This window comes from Ptychodera flava, chromosome 1 (genome assembly GCF_041260155.1).
Source record: "Ptychodera flava strain L36383 chromosome 1, AS_Pfla_20210202, whole genome shotgun sequence".
In the NCBI taxonomy this organism is placed as follows: domain Eukaryota; kingdom Metazoa; phylum Hemichordata; class Enteropneusta; family Ptychoderidae; genus Ptychodera; species Ptychodera flava.
Genome location: NC_091928.1, coordinates 49,376,645 through 49,392,958, shown reverse-complemented (window position 1 = coordinate 49,392,958; position 16,314 = coordinate 49,376,645). Strand labels below are relative to the sequence as shown.

Below are 16,314 nucleotides of genomic sequence, written 5' to 3'. Positions count from 1 at the left end.
CATTGATTGGATACGTCTTTGACGTGCCGGAGACGATACGGTTTCTAATCCAGCAAATATTGGTGGAGTATCTTTCAGACACGCTGTGAATTTGTAAACTGAAAAAAATTACCCTCTTCTTCACATCTCCCAGAGACCTTTTATTGAAGTGTGAATCATCACATCAATTTTTTCAGTTTTGTTGAACTTACGTACGCTCTTTCAATCCTAGTTTCCATAAATGTTTGTGCAGTGATACCAATTGGTTCATGAAGGATTTGACTGAATTGCAGTGGAGACGACCATCTCTTCAACATTAAAATTTTGCACTGTTCTGCCTACAGGCATAGTTTGGACTCGGGCAACAGTGGAACCACAAGCTCATCCATGCCACACAATGATGTGCGCCCTCACAGTCGAAGCCATACCCTGCCAGCCCACATGCCAAGTCCAGGACTACGCCTGGAGAGGTACGATACTCCGCCTCATAACACCACTGTAAATGTACCACCATCTCAACGACACCATCCATCTCCGTCAGGACAATATCCATCTGACAGGTACAGCACAATGCCAACTCACGCATCACAGCATGTGCAGCGGGAACGACACTACCAGCAACAGCACCAGCCCACGTCGCCGAGAGCGGCATCGGATAGATACAGCACCTTGCCTCCTCATGTTTCTCCACAAGTTCACAGCCACCCACAACAACAGCAGCAGCAACGGCAAGAGCATAGGTACGCAGCAAGGCATGAGTCGGACAAATACCATACCCTGCCGTCGCGGCCGCCACAGCAGTACGCCCCAAGGTCTCCCGAACCATTGGATCCGCAAGAACTCAAGCGTCAGGAATCACTGAGACAGCTTCAGGAGTGGCACCAAAGGGAACAGGAAAAAGAATCGATGAGATCATCAAATTCTGAAGCACTGAGGACTTCCACACAATCTCTGCCCATTGAAAGAACTCCTTATCATCTGTATGATAGCCACACACCGAGAGGTGTGCCAACTCCAAAGAGACCCCCACCCCCCAGCAACTACCCGTCGGAACACGCACACAGGAGGAAACCTGTGGAACCACTTGTCTTCAAATTCCCAGAAAACAACAACAACTTGCCCGTCGGGAAATCTCCGGAGCAGAGGTCATTCTTACAAAGTCCAATTGGAGTCGACAGTGAACAAAGGTCTATTTTACAGAGCCCCTATCCATATAACATAGTGCCTGGCCAGCATCCCTTGCATAATGCCGCAGCACTTCAACAAAGTCAAAGGTCAGTGTGGTACAACTAGATAGCATACCCTAACGGCACCCAGAGTGGTTTCCTCTCATCATCTGTACTGTGTCTACATACCACTGTGTAGATGTGGTGAAAAAAGTTACTCGGTCGCCCCAATTTTTAATATGAGCAGGTCTTACTAGGATGTGTAGCATGTACAATGATATATTGTAAAAATGTTATATGGAAGATGATATTTTGGATGTAAAAAAGGTGTTTGAAGATTGGCATAAAAGTCCTTTAAAGTCCTTGAATTTAACCCTTTGAGTGTTGTACCTTTTCCCACCAAAATTTTAGTGCAACATTTTGCCAATCTTTATGAATTTTTCTATATCCGTTTTGATAATTTTTGATCAAATGGACATCACATTTAATTAGCTATAATTTTTAAACAAAAATCTGACAAAATTTGACTGGGGTATATTTTGTAAAGGCGACATAAATTGACTTTGGCACTCAAAGGGTTAAGTGACTTTGAGTGTCAGGACCCTGTACTTATTATTGGAAAGACTGTGCTATTGAGGGCCATGCTATCAGTGAATTTAATGAAAGGACGTTATTGCTTTTCCATAGTTTCACAACTGTGCATTTGTCTCTTTAAGGTCTGGATACTACTCAGACACGGATGCACTGCCACAATCTCAAAAACGACATTACTACGACAACCATCCATCGCCACGGGACAGGCAATATCCAGTACCGGAGAGGGACGTGTATCCAGACCAGCCTAGAGTTATAGAGAACAGAAATCTGTACACACACCCTGAGGAGTCTCCCAGTGGACTCAGTAAGTTTAATATTATTTTGACAAAAAATAATTTACCCTTTTTGGGGATACCCAGAAACTGTAGTGTCGGGGCCACTATTCTGCTAAGTCAATGCAATTCAGGTTTGTCTACATGTAAAAGCAAGCCAATCCAAGTGATACACAGCGTGTTGAGGTGAGTTTACAGGAGAACTCAAACTGCAAAGCTGAGCACAAGTATACATGTATCTTATATTCTTGTATGGGAGACATGCTAATTGGTAATAGTTTTGTTTCTTTGGTGCCTTACACCAACTTAGCATGATGGCAGACCATTGGCCCAGCAAGATATGTGTCAACACAGTGTGTTCTGGTAAACCCATTTAGTCGGTGAATGTTACTGTGATCCCTGGGCCCATGTCAGTATTAATCAAGTTCTCCATTGTGTGTTTAAGGTAGTATGCACCTCGAAAGTGAAAGACTTAAACTTTTTCTCTAACTTTCCTTAATGAATCTTTCAATCATTCTCTTCCAAATCAAGAACAAAAATAGGGGGTCACCGTGCAAATTTTGGTACTAGAGAAACAAATTACCCAAGATTTACCAATATTAGAAATTCAAAATGGCCGCCATCCCTGTGTTAACTCTATGGAGAAAATAAAAAATATTTGAATTTTGAAAAACTAAGCCGTTGAAAAGTTTTCTTTCACCAAGAGCTTTAAAATGAACCCCCACATGTGGTATATCAGAAGAGATTGTAAAAGTTTGAGAGTCAGAATGTCTGTCGCCGAGGTGCGTTCTACCTTAAACAGTGTTGTAGTATGAACAAATGGCATTAAGGTTATCAGTGTTTGCAAACCTTTACACAACACTGAGATAGGTACTATTAATCCTTTGAACCTGGCTCAGACAAAAATGTCTGCATGATGTCATAGGTCACCAGGGGGTCAGGGTGCAAAGGGTAAAGGAAAAAACTGACCAAATGGATATTCCATTCTTTCTTCAGGTTTAGAGAGATCACCTAGATCACCGGGCATGCAACACTCACGATCTCTGAGTCGCACTCCGGACACCAGAGACGCCCCTCTGTATCACGGTTCCAACACAAGACACCTGACAGATGTCATGGACTTAGAAACAGGGCATTCTGAACATCCGTCAGGACCGCAGCAAAAGAGGAACGAAGCTGAGGCACTGGTCGATAAAATGATGCAAAAGATGGAGAGAAAGGTAAGCTGAAAAGAAGAAAAATCATTGAACGGGTACATGCTATCCTACCTGTACATTGCTGAGATTTGGTACAGTCCAATTGTACTGAGCAGTACCATTGTTGTTAAAAGGTAGATGATTGGTTTTGAATATTGGCAAGTTCATCATCATACTGAATCCTGTCGTAGTGTATGATCTAGAAGATAGCCAGAGATAATTGTTATTCTCATTGCAATTTATTCAGTTTATTGTTCTTGGTCCTCAGAATCAGCACAGTGTAACCTTGAGCTAGGCACGCAACTTACTGTCTCACATGATATTTATTAAAGGGACATTGGCTGTAACTTTTGACTAATTTTTCACTGCTCTGTTTCAATGTATCAACTACAGAATTTTACTATAATCCGATCATCATGACCAATGCCCGGTGTCTTGCTTGCCAACACAGCCTGTATATGTGAAATGACCATGATTGTTATTGTTGATAAATGTATTCTGGTCCGGACCTGAATATAAAATTTGAACAATAACAATGCAGATTAAACTCATATGGGGTATATTTATGAGCTAAATATTAGGAATTTCTTCCTGGCTCAGGGATTCAAACCAGAAACTGCAGATGATACACAGAACAAACAAAATGAAAAATATGACCAAAGTTACAGCTAATGGATCTGTAATGGGCACCTTATTCTGACGTTGAGCTTCCAACTGTTGGGTGATAGCAGGAATGAATAAAAAAATTAAATAAATGTCACCGATGCAAAAAATTATTCTAACATTTAGGGCAGGTTTTCATAATATTACCCTTGAGTGTTGTTCCAAAGGGAAGAATGATACAAATCTTCAAGTCTGCAAGCATTCAATATTTCCAGCTTGATTGTCCACTAGATACACCCATCCTAACTGTGAATACAAGATAAAGAATATGCTTTCTTTGTTATGCAGCCTCAAGGAAAACAGAAGAAATGGCCGCGGAAGCAACCAGAGCTGATGACAATGAATGGACACAGACTACGACTGAGTATATCAGCCGGTGATCTCATGGGTAAAACAGTAAGTACTGATACTCTACAACACTCCCCCTGTCGATTTTATTTTATATGACTCTAAACCATGATTGTGAAAGGGTAAATACTGTTAGTTTAGCCTGCTGGAGCGTTTCCATGGTTATTGCTCTCTTGCAGATTGTGCAACATCATATTTGTTGATTTTAAATTTGATTTGTGATCATAAATGAGTCATTCTGATCAATTGATTTTGATCGTTAATTTTGACGTTATTCACTGAAAATGATACAGTTGGTAATTGATCAGTGGCAAATGATTGATATAGGTGACTGTTTACTTTTGATCAGTGTTCAATAATCGGATGAATCCAAAAAGTGATAGATCCATTGACTGATATTAGTAATGAGTTGATTTGTCTTTCTTTGCCAGCATGAGGAGCTGGTCTTGCTGTTGATTCAACTCCGGCGCAACTATGCCCTGACGGAAAAGAACCTGGATGCAATTAGAAGACAGCTGGAACTGGAGAAGGATTTCTTAGCGTATCCCGACATGCTCCCAGGGCAGTCCATAAGAAAACAGTGAGTATGGTATAATAATCAGTGTTGGAAATTGTCAAAGTTAATGACCAGACATCCAGGCCAGTAGCTTTGTAAAAGTTGCCTCCTGGAGAAAAACAGTAATTGCCCTAATACTTATATCACATATACTATTATGGTATACCTGATAAACCTCACCTCTATCACATTGCCAAAAAGTTGACCTGCCCTAGTCAGATATTTCCTATTCTGCTTAAATGTTGAAGATTTTTCAAATGAAAAAGGTGCTTTAGGCAAATTCACATTAGTACTGTTATACTTCTAAATGGAAATTTTCCTTCACTGTGTTCAAACTTCAAACAGAGAGTTTTTGATGAAGCAATGACGGTTTGATTTATTTTATCTCCTGTGGCAATCAAGTTATTATAGGTTTGAGTTACAAGATTTTTGATATTTTACTCACAGCTGTGTTTTAAGTAAAATGAAATATTATTGCCAGCTGTAATTCTTTCAACCCCTATTTCCCCATGCAGTGGTCCAACTTGTCATATAAAACAATGGAATTGGACCAAACCATTGTTCATGAAAGGGTTACAGAAGACAGTGCTGTGATTGAGTCACTAAGCAGTTACTGTACTCTCTTTCTTGTGACAGAATCAAATTACAGTTTGAGAAATACATGTTGTTCTGTCAACAGTGTTTGTAGGAAATAATTGAAGTTCAATGTTTTGTGTTGTCTGTAGACATAGTGACCACTTCCAACGGTCACGGCAGGAACTATTTGAACACCAACGCAAGTATGAAGAGCTGAAAGAACAGAATGATGATCTTGAATCAAGACTTGACGTCACTCGTCCACTCATCAATCTCGTGGACAACCTAGTCAAGATGGGTAACCTGTATGGCGGTGAGAACGCAATGGTTGTACAGGAACTCTATAAGGTAGGGACTTTGCAAATTGTGACACTAGGTGGCGCTGTTTCAGGTGTATGCCAGATTCAGCACAGTAGCTGTGACTGGTGATAGTGGATTTCTATCCTAGCCCAGTGCTGGCATAGAATTCAATCAGGATTGTGCTTTGTATGTTTTGTGTCGCATTGTCAATGTGTTTTATGAGCTTACACATTCATAAATCATACAATCTAGTCTATGGTGAACTGAAGGATGTTCCTTCCTGCTGTATGGATACTAGATGGTGCTGTACACTAACGTATACATGAGGTATGCTGTTGGTTGGTGGTTATTTCAGAAATTTTCGATATTGCATGTCTCTGAAAAATATTGCTGTCAGAAATCAGGGAAGTTGCACAGTACTGTCAGGATGATATATAATTTCGTTATTTCTGATAACTTTGCTTTGTATGGAATGGTAGACTTGGAGGACACTCATTGAATATCAATGAGTCCACACCACTGAACGATGACAATGCATGGAGTAAAAACAATATTTCTATGTAGTAGCCTGATTGCAGTGGTGTTGCTGTTTCCCAACACAATAGTCCTGTGCTTTAGACAACCCTTCATTGAAACTTGTACAGTAATGTTGGAAACTGAAAGTTATAGACTGCTGGAATTGACATTTCCAGAGAGGATGCTGTTTGGGGTTTAACTCTGGATGTTGTAGAATGTCAACCAAGATCCAGCATGCCTTGCATGATATACCACCCCAAAGTCCTGCATATGTAGTTGAACATGAAAAAGATGTCTGTTGGAGCCCCTTCTGTAGCTTTGAAAATAATTTGAATAATTAGATTTCCAGATTAAGTATTCATTCTCTCTACAGGTTGCATTCCTTTTGTCAGAAAGAGAGAGAAAGATATCTATACATCACACTAAAATGAATGAATGAATGAATGGAAAAAAAATGGGATTTATACCATTCATACTTCAGAACACCCGTTCTAATTAAAGTGGTGAAGTCCAATTTCACATATCACAGTGTGAACCAGTGTAGAGAGTCACTTTTTTATGACAGGTACATATTTATGTGGGTAAGCAAGGGGTTTTAACCTTAGCTGCTGTCTTCAATTGAATTTTTAATTAGCTCACATTTGGCATACCAATGTGAGGTTATCTTTTTTTAACCCACGACAGCAGTACATTGCCGTTGTTTTTAAAAGGTTGGCTGCGCCAAGGTGTAGAAAAATGGGTTAAAATGGCTATGCTAACATGGTGATGGTGTCTTCACGCCAAAGTCTCTTCAATGCTTTGCAATGCAGTGTCTTTCATACATCTAATACTTACAAACTGCTATCATGGAGCAAAACACATTTAGTCTGCATGTACGTTGCTTTGCAGCTTCCATATTTTAACACCATTAACCTGAACGTCAGGCTGTCCCTCTACCTGCTTTGTCATCCAAATTCTAATCTTGCCTTTTTTGTTTTGAAAAATTATTTAAAGTAATAAATTAACAATTACGCATGTTGTTTTTGTTATTGTTTCATAGCTATTCACTTGTCGTGTTTCTTGAGAACGTCGTTGAGGTCATAAAGTACAATGGAGGGCGATGGTGTCTTTGCATGATTTAAACTGATTGATCATCCTACAGATGGAATTCTGGCCTCACCATCCCTTCTTTCCCAAGAGAAAACATCCCTTTTTGTGCAATGGGACCTATAATTTGCCAAGCAGTTGTTTTTTGTTTATACATATCCGGTTTTTCTTTTCTTATACTTTTTAGTATCAATATCAATTGCGAGGCGACCAGTTTACCCCTCCTAAGAAACTAATAGAATTTTCCAGAAAACTCCAAGAAGATAAACTGGCGCTTGATCACGAAGCTGAGCTTAAAAAATTGGAAACTAAAGATGATAAGGACCTGGAGGTAACTGCACTAATGGTCAAATAATGCACTGCACTGAATCATGGGAAATTTTATTTGGCAAAAAATTGCGTAAGAAAAGAGCATGCTAGTTGTAATCATTTAAACATTTTGAGAATGTGGATAAAAGAGTGAGCAATGTACACTTTACTCTGCCAAGACAATGCTAATTATAAAAACAAATGGCTCAATATAATATTGCCACTGAGGGCGCTAGTCAGCGCTCAACTTGCTGCCAATCCTGCAGTAACTAGAATGGCTCTAGTTTCAGTGTTATCAACTCTTGCAATAATATCTTCATATGCTGACAGCATTGCAGTGTAGAAATCATTTTGTGTGAATGTTTGAATCATATCATCACCGTTCTCTGTGCAACACAAGATTAGTGAATGCAACATTTCACTTTCATGATACATTAGGAAAAAACATAAAAGCAAAATATACTGTACATCTTTTTTTTTCCTGCAGTCCTCCTGATACTGCACATATATGGCGTGATTTTCGGAAGTGTGAAATGTTCTCATTCTGAATTTTGATTGAATTTTTCTTTTCCTCAGGAGAAACTTCAAAGGTTATATGAGCTTGACGTTAAACTCCAAGATTGTTCTACATATGTGAATGGTTTGAGGGATGATATGGTGAGTAAACTTTCCCTACCATTTTGGCAATCATGGGAATCCTGCATAGTGGATGATTCCATCAGTGAACTCAAAGAAAGACGACATTGACGTTTCTGCAGTCTGAACGTTTCATGACTAAATAGTTGCCATAGAGGGCAGGCTTTTCAGCCCCATCCCCATTTCAATTTTACCAGTGCATCCCCTATAGTACAGGAGGGTTGCCAAACTACAGTGATGTCACATGTGACAATTGTTGTTTCTCTGCCAAACCATCTAGATAGGTCCTTTTCTTTCCCTTGTAGAATATAAAGTTAGATTTGAATGTGATGCACTCATTATTTTTGTCATTCTCAGTTGTTATTGAATCTGAGTTCTGAAGCAAAGGCTAACAATAATTTTTCTGAAAAGGCTTTTTTTAATAACAACCACTTTTTCTGTGTTATTGAACCACTCTTTTATTGAGAGTGGGGATTTAGCCGAGCGGTTCTGTCTGTTGCCTCTCTGCTAGGCGACTGATGTCGTATGTTGTGAGTCGAGTTCGAACCCGATTGAAAACTAGCCGTAGTTTCTCTCTGTCAACACTTCATGTTGGTTTCATACTGTCACTGTGTACATACAATCTGGCAAACATTTCCAGTAATGTCACTGTTTTAACCATAATGATGATTTGTTTTTTCCTAACCAGGACAAGATAGAGAAGGCCCTTGACAGGGTCAACAGACATCTAAGACAGTACAGTGACAATCCAAAGGAGTTTCATGAAATCGACTGGCAAAGACAAAACCTTGAAAGAGATCTTGTCAAAGTGAGAGCACAGCTGGCTGAAGGGAGCAAGGTAAGATTGATAGAATTGCCATTTCCCTTATGACCTGAGGCAGGTACCAGTACTTGTAAGTTAAAAGTCTGTCTATTGCAATTTCTCTGTGCATAATCTGATTGGCTAATCACTGAACAGAACTATGGAAAGTCTTGATGGCTATCAGCAGGATTGATATTCACTTCATTTCCATGCCATGTAAAGAGTGATGTAACTGTTTTGTTGCAGGAACTGGAGAACATAACGGCAGAGAATGCTAAACTAGAACATGAAATAATTCTACTCAGAACAAAGATACAGGAAGAGGCTGCACAGAACAGAAACAAATCACCAGTGAGTTTGCACTCTTTTACATATTTGCCAACCCTCTCACCACCTCGCTTTGGTTTATTCCCATTGTTATCGGTAGTGTGGGTGGAACCATATTTATGCTGATGGGGTTAGAGGGTTAGGTTTGTCATAGTATGTGCTAGTTTTTCAGCCACACCATTCAACAGCCTGTCACATGACAAGGTCAGCGAATCACAAGCCAGTAAGGAGGATGAGAACTTATGAAAAGATTTCAAAGGAAGATTTGATTTTTTTTGAAAGATTTTAATCTTTGTCACTGATGGTAAGATTCCGTAAATTAACAATATGATTCAAACAATTGCTTGTTCTACCTTTGTGTTAAACTCATAGAAGAATGAGAACAATGATATAATTATGGTAATAGATGAATACTGTCTGTTCTTAAAAGATTCCAAAGTGATATGATCTGTCATATTGCCATGGATATACAGTACCAGAATCACATAACTTGTAACCGCATTTTGCGGTACGCGGCAAACATGCGGTAACTGTGCGGTAGCATTGTTCTCTCCCGCAAGGTCTGCGGTATCTATTGTTTCATGCCCACTTCTCATTGTTTTATTGCCGCAAACACTGCGGCAACGCGTTTGCGGGAACTCACTGATGCCTCAAAACATGCGGAACAGCAGTGCGGCAACACACTGGCAACTCAAATGCTGCGGTAACACCTAGTTGCGATCGCATTCTATTGTTCTAAATGTTGAAACTTGTGCGGCAACTGAATGATTGACAGCTTCAAAACCACAGCTGAAGAAATTGCGACTCTGTAGGCCTACTACAAACCAAATATAAATGCAAATTTGAACTTCACGGAGTGGTCAGCTGTAGGCCTACACAGCAAGACAGGAAAGGTGGCAACTTAGCATGCTATTCACAGTAATTGAGCACCAAATCGCCAAAATTGTAAAGGGAAATATAAATCACGTCTTTCTCTTTGGTACACAACAAAATAAATAGCCTATCACTGTAAAATATTTCTCTGGCTGGGTGGGCCGGGTGCGGTATGTTGCGAGTTTGAATCCGATCGATAATTTAATAAATTTCTTAAATAAAGATGACATCGCTGATCTGAGAGAGACATGATGTCGAAGAGAAATTTATTCGATGATTGTGACCATCAGGTGAGTCACGGTCCGGTGGTAAGTTGACGCCACAACACATCGCAGAAGACATGTTTTCTATTTTTCAATGCAAGAAGTGAATGCCGTTGAACTCGGAACTGATCACTGATCTGTACCAGTCATTTCAACTTTAGTGGTTGGTATATGCTCAAATACAGTTTTAAAATTTCCACAAGTACGATCCACGACTAAAATGCAGAATTTTTGTTGAAATAAAGCTTTCCTCATTTTCACTCATAAATTATCGTCAACCGATCATGACATCCGTTCCATAGCTTCATGTTTGTATCATGCGAGGAGGTGAAAAATGACCATGTACTCCCTTGTGACCGCGTCAAAGTTTGTAGAGATAATGTAGGATTAGTGCTATAAAGCCTTCAATGACAGTAAATTGCGAACAATAATTCTACAGACGCATTTATTTCTCTTCGGACGGGTGAAACCTCAGGCACCCATGCGCTGCGTAATCTGCTTGATCGATCGTGAAACCATGGAGTAGAAGCTTCCTACCTCCATGGTGAAACTAACAGGGAGTCTGTAAATACAACTGGTCATCAGTGTAGTTCTCATGACTTTCCTATTTTACATTGTTTGTCCTAACTTTTGTCACTGTCATTCAACAATCTGTGGAGAGACTGTGCTCTAATACTATAGAAATATACTGCCATGGTAATATTTAGAACTGTCGTATCTCCTTATGTTTCCCGGTCGGACAAAGCCGCCTCTATGACAGTACGGTCAGATAAGTCCCCGCAACCTAGTATAGAAAGAATTGTAGTCTATACACAACGATGTGCGCTGTGGCATAGGCAGTTACCCATGTTTGCGCTTTGAAATGCCCGATCGGACAGGTTTCGCAGTTTACGGTATCAAGACCATCTTTGTTCATAGACCTTAAAAACGGATCCGTTTTTTAAAGTCTATGCTTTGTTACTATTGGAAATAGATATTTTGGCAATTTTACTGTGAATAAGTGGCGACTTTTACCTGTATGCAATAGACCTTGTGTGTTCCGTTAACGGCAATCGAGAGCTGGGCCCGGGGAGCTGGGTACATACTGAGCCAAAAAAAAGCAGTCTTGGATTTTAAATCGCTTTTGTTTTCGCACAACGAGCCTTCAAAGCGTCAACTTGACGAGTTTTGCATAAATTATCAGCCTTGTTCACGCTTGTCAAGCTGCAAGCTGTATCTTCACTTCCAGGCTTTTTACCGGAAGTTAAACTGGCAACTGCATAGCTGGCCAAGCCAGGCGATCATCCCGCGATCATCCCAACTGCCCTACAACTTAGCCCGACGGTCTACTGATATTTAGTCCTTCAATTTACTATATGTTTTGATATGCCCACAGACTTGGAGCCGGTTTGACTGGAAGTTTGAGAAACGGTCTTTCAGACTAAATATATTCATTACAGGTGAAAAATCCTGCACCAGAATTGAAAAGTTAGTGTTACTTTCGCCGAATAACAGTGTACACGACCCATATCTCCTTGTAATAACCCCACATCAGTTGAATTTTTTTGGATTGTTTGTCTTTTTTCGAGATTAAATTCAAACTGTAATTTCTTAGAACTACGTTTTCTTCACCCCAGAATTGCATACGTTCTTTGAATTCGGGCTTGTAAACCCTGAAGATCTCTGCGTCGAATATTTAAGCTAATGCTAAGCAGACTTAGAAATAATAGTTTAATGGCCGGTCTGTACGCTTCTTTACAACGATTATCGTGAACTCACCAAATATTGCAAAGTCAGCCGTGATTCCAGTCTCATCTGTCCCGTGTGAATGGGGGTTCAGTACCCAAAACACGATTAAAAACATCGAAACGTAATTATCTGAGTGAAGATGCCGTAAATGATCTGATAGTTATAACCATGGAAGGCCCAAAACTTTACGCATTTGACTTCAGAGCAGCGACGATAGAGTTCAGGCAGCAAAGAGATCGTCGGAAGTTGTAATCTAAATGTAATTAGTCAGAAACGAATACCGTCGTCAGAGAATAGAACAGAAGAGTATTAAAGATTGTAAAACTCGTCCAAAAAAATTGTCACTGCTGATGTTTATTGAACACTTTATTCATTGACTTTTGAACTAGTTTTCGATATGGCGTATACAGCTGTTTTATAAGTGCTTACATGTACGCATTTTTGATACATTTTACGCGAATAATAAAAACATTTGCGTACAGCCTTACGCAGGTTTGAATATCCTAACGGAAGCTCTGTAGAAACCATTTATTATCCCTCGTAGAATTAATAGGAAATAACACAGCAAAAATAATTTACTAAATTACTGATCGATTTTATGGAAGACAATTCACGCGAGACAGTTTGCTGCTTGGAGACTGCTTCAAAGCACAGGTAGATTTGAAATTTTCTAGGGTCCCGACATCGTCAAAAGTTCACTCCTAAGCTGTTCAATGCTGTATATCACTAATACATGTAAAATACTCAAACAAGTCGGACTTTACTCATGTGAAAATCACTGTCAAAGTGGCCGGGATTACATGCGATAAGTGACATGTCCACATCGCGACCAGCCGCTCGATAAAACGCGCCTGGGAAGTTGACTTGCATGTTTCCTAAAAAGTAGTCTTTGCACACATCGGGAACCGGCTGGGGATATTCATCGTCGTAATAAATGTGCCTCTTTACGGCAGTAGCTCAGCGCTACCCGTTTTGGCGTAGGTCAGCGGAGCAGAAATTATGCTGTGGCTCGCGAGAATGGGGATATGGCGATTTGACGAAGTAGCTACAGGCCCAGTCTGGCATGTTTATGGAAACATCGTGTGGGCATGGCACTTAGAAATCTACGTGGACATTCATGCCACGCTGCTTATTACAGTGAACAAGGAAAGACAAGATTTTACAGTCATAGTCTTTTCGAAATTGTTTCAGAGCGGTCGGGTCGCCGATTACACATCGCTATGTACATGTTACATAAGTGAACAACTCACATACCAGACTTGTTGCAAAGCATCCGGCCCTGACTATCTTTCAGAGCGAACGTTCACTTTATCTCATAATAATAATTAAAGAATGAAAAATATGGACAAGGTCTGGTCTTTTCAAGTTTAGTTTAGAACTGATCAAAATCCTATGAATTGCATTGTCACTGCGATTTGCGGTTGAATTTCTTTGTGACTTGGCAACGACATTTTTGCATACCCCTGCTTTTTACCACTTCGTGAAAATGGTATCACCCATCCAACGCTATATGTACGTATATCGATCATTATACAAAGAGAACGCATAGAAAAAAACGACGCTCGCGGTCATGGGTTCAAGGACATTCACAAGGAGACATCCTCTTCGAGTCTGTCACGGATATTTTACTAGTTTTGAAAACTTATAAAAGCCAGTGTTCGAAATTCGTGCGCATTGCAACCACCCACCAGGACAGGTAACTTGAAAAGTTGTCTTCCCGGGTAAAACTAACTCGTTCTGAGATGATTATACCTCGCAGATCAAATGTAGTAAAATTTAAAATACAAAACAAATAAAACTACCAGCAACAGACACTGTGCTCTCCATCGGTTTAATGTTCTGTTAGAAAAATTACAAATTTGGGTAAAAAATAAACAGTGAGCACCAAATAAATCCAAGAGAATGGTGCCCCGTCAATTTATTACATTTTAAACCACGTGTCCTTTATACTCAGGTCTTGAACGGGAGCGCTATAGCGACAAGGAAATGAGAATCAACTTACATCTCAATAAAATTTGTTTGAAAACCTAGAACTTGCATGTTTTCCTTTACTTTTTTCACGTACGACTTTGCTCCTATGTCAACGTGATGGTACGCTAGTTTATATCTTATATCACGGGTGGAGGGACTGTGGTTATATGAGTCCGTACCAGCTAAGTCAACGGTAACAATGTTGTAGAAAATTGCAAGTGATTTCATCAGCGAACTGTTTTGCTTATAATTCAGTTTTATTTGTCTGTGAAAAGATCTGACTTGATGTTTCCGAGGTAGCCGAATTGGCGTACTATCTTACCGAGGCGCGAAGGCCAAGCTTGTCTGTCCAGTGTCCGTTTTTAAAATTATCTGAGCGCTCACGCATGCACTGTGTTCAGAGAAGTATTACACAGTGGAACTAAACTGGTCACTAAAACGCTGGATATTCATTCTCTGTGTGGAACAAAAAACTAAATAATTAAATTTAACAACCGACATGTCATTATGTTGAAAAATCCAGTTCCGAAAATGAGCAATATCGCGGAAGTATTGATACCGTCATCAACTACGCAACCTGTCAGATCGGGCATTTATAGAAGCAAACATGGCTGCTACGCTCAGAAGTAAGCTTATTAGCTTGTGTCTACCGGTATTTCGTTGCCGCTACGCAAGACGCAGCAGTGTAAAATACAATTATGGGCTTCGGCAAACGGAGGCAGGTGTATGATCGTGCTGCCGTAAGGTGACTCTATCCGACCGGGGAAAGATCACGAGATACGACAGTTTTAATATTACAATCGAGGTACACCTCTATTATATTACGAAGCACCGTTGCGTCTCTCTCCATGTGTTCGTGAAGGACGGTATGTCAATATTAGTTCAAAGTAAAGAAATTCTAGTATGAGAAAGTCATATCGATGCGATGTGCAGTGATGTTTTTAAAGACCTATACCGAGCAAGCTCCAGAAATAAATCTAAGATTAATTGCGCCCCTGAAGTATGTACGATTGCGTCGTTGTGTGCATTGTTACGTTGTACATGATTTTTGTGTATTCGTTTGGAATTATCAAAGTCGGGAATGGAATATGCATGGTCATGAATGTCCGAGGCAGCTCATGAATGTGCACTTATAAAAGTACATGAACATTTGTTCTCCCAATCACATGAAGGCGCGACTTTGCACAATTTTTAAATATCGGATATTTACAATCTAGTACCAAAGTTTGACATATCGACGTTTTCAGGACTGCGGTGAGATTTCACCACCTCACAGTTCTGGCCAAACCCGACTTCCAAAGACTGACTCTAGCTTCGATACTAGACGATACTAGATTCTGTCAAATCGCAAGTAAATATCCGATATATATCGGAGATTTAAGCCCTTTATAGATCTAGCTAAGCCAATCTAACTTCGATATTGTATAGTCTAGTAGCCGTAAATATAGGATATCATATAAAAGTGCAATGCCGCGGTCGCGGTGTCCTCCCCATCAATCTAATTGTTTAACAGCATGTACAATACTGCATTACCAGTAGAATTACGACATTGTCTTCCCTGTAACGTTTGCCGACAGTGACAAGGATAAGTTATCTCCGTCCGAGTGTAAGAGCACTATGTCATTGTCACGTACTGTAAAGTGACAATGACATGATACATGTCAAGCAACTGACAAGGTAACCTTTTCAGAATACATTCCTCTACAAAATTCAGAGTATGTTGCGTCACCACTGAAAGCGTTGTTGACAGCCAACACGAGAGTACATATCCATCGAAATTGCCTTGGTTAAAATCGAACAGCAAAGTGGCGTAAAACCTACCTATGGTTGATTCCGCCAAAGGTAAATTTCGTTAACGTTCACATTACAATGAAATGCTTCTGTCATGATCTCAAACAAGGGAAAAGGAAGAAGATTTAAACCTCTTTTGGTGAGTCATTTTTAGCGGATTCATTTTAGAAGAAATATTTATCACTGCAGTTATTTTCGAAATTACTTTAATCACGGTCCTCCACAAGTTGTGGAGGGACCGTGCTTTAATCGACATATTGCCACTTTTATGACAACGTTATGTGATCAAGGTCATGCAGAGTCCAAAGGTCATGGGGGCCATGCTTTTGCAATGACGATGCAATCTACACTTTCTCGAT

At 39.9% G+C, this 16,314-nt stretch overlaps 2 protein-coding genes across 25 annotated transcripts in view; one reads left to right on the top strand and one right to left on the bottom strand.

The window, feature by feature from the left end:
• Positions 1 to 16,314, bottom strand: part of LOC139140318 (uncharacterized) — a 384,451-nt gene that overhangs the window by 224,591 nt on the left and 143,546 nt on the right. The window lies entirely within an intron of this gene.
• Positions 1 to 16,314, top strand: part of LOC139140197 (uncharacterized) — a 98,771-nt gene that overhangs the window by 50,840 nt on the left and 31,617 nt on the right. For 20 of the 23 annotated variants that reach the window (XR_011553971.1, XR_011553968.1, XR_011553964.1 and 17 more), the window contains 10 exons: positions 324 to 1,253; positions 1,862 to 2,046; positions 3,011 to 3,234; positions 4,162 to 4,269; positions 4,653 to 4,801; positions 5,503 to 5,701; positions 7,443 to 7,586; positions 8,141 to 8,221; positions 8,889 to 9,038; positions 9,249 to 9,353. Coding sequence is in view for 19 of the 23 variants with exons in the window: in XM_070709388.1 (XP_070565489.1) it covers positions 324 to 1,253; positions 1,862 to 2,046; positions 3,011 to 3,234; positions 4,162 to 4,269; positions 4,653 to 4,801; positions 5,503 to 5,701; positions 7,443 to 7,586; positions 8,141 to 8,221; positions 8,889 to 9,038; positions 9,249 to 9,353 (2,275 nt within the window). In the remaining 4 variants the exon portion in view is untranslated. The remainder of the gene's footprint in view (positions 1 to 323; positions 1,254 to 1,861; positions 2,047 to 3,010; positions 3,235 to 4,161; positions 4,270 to 4,652; positions 4,802 to 5,502; positions 5,702 to 7,442; positions 7,587 to 8,140; positions 8,222 to 8,888; positions 9,039 to 9,248; positions 9,354 to 16,314) is intronic. The other 3 variants (XM_070709422.1, XM_070709362.1, XM_070709430.1) reach the window with 1 other exon arrangement.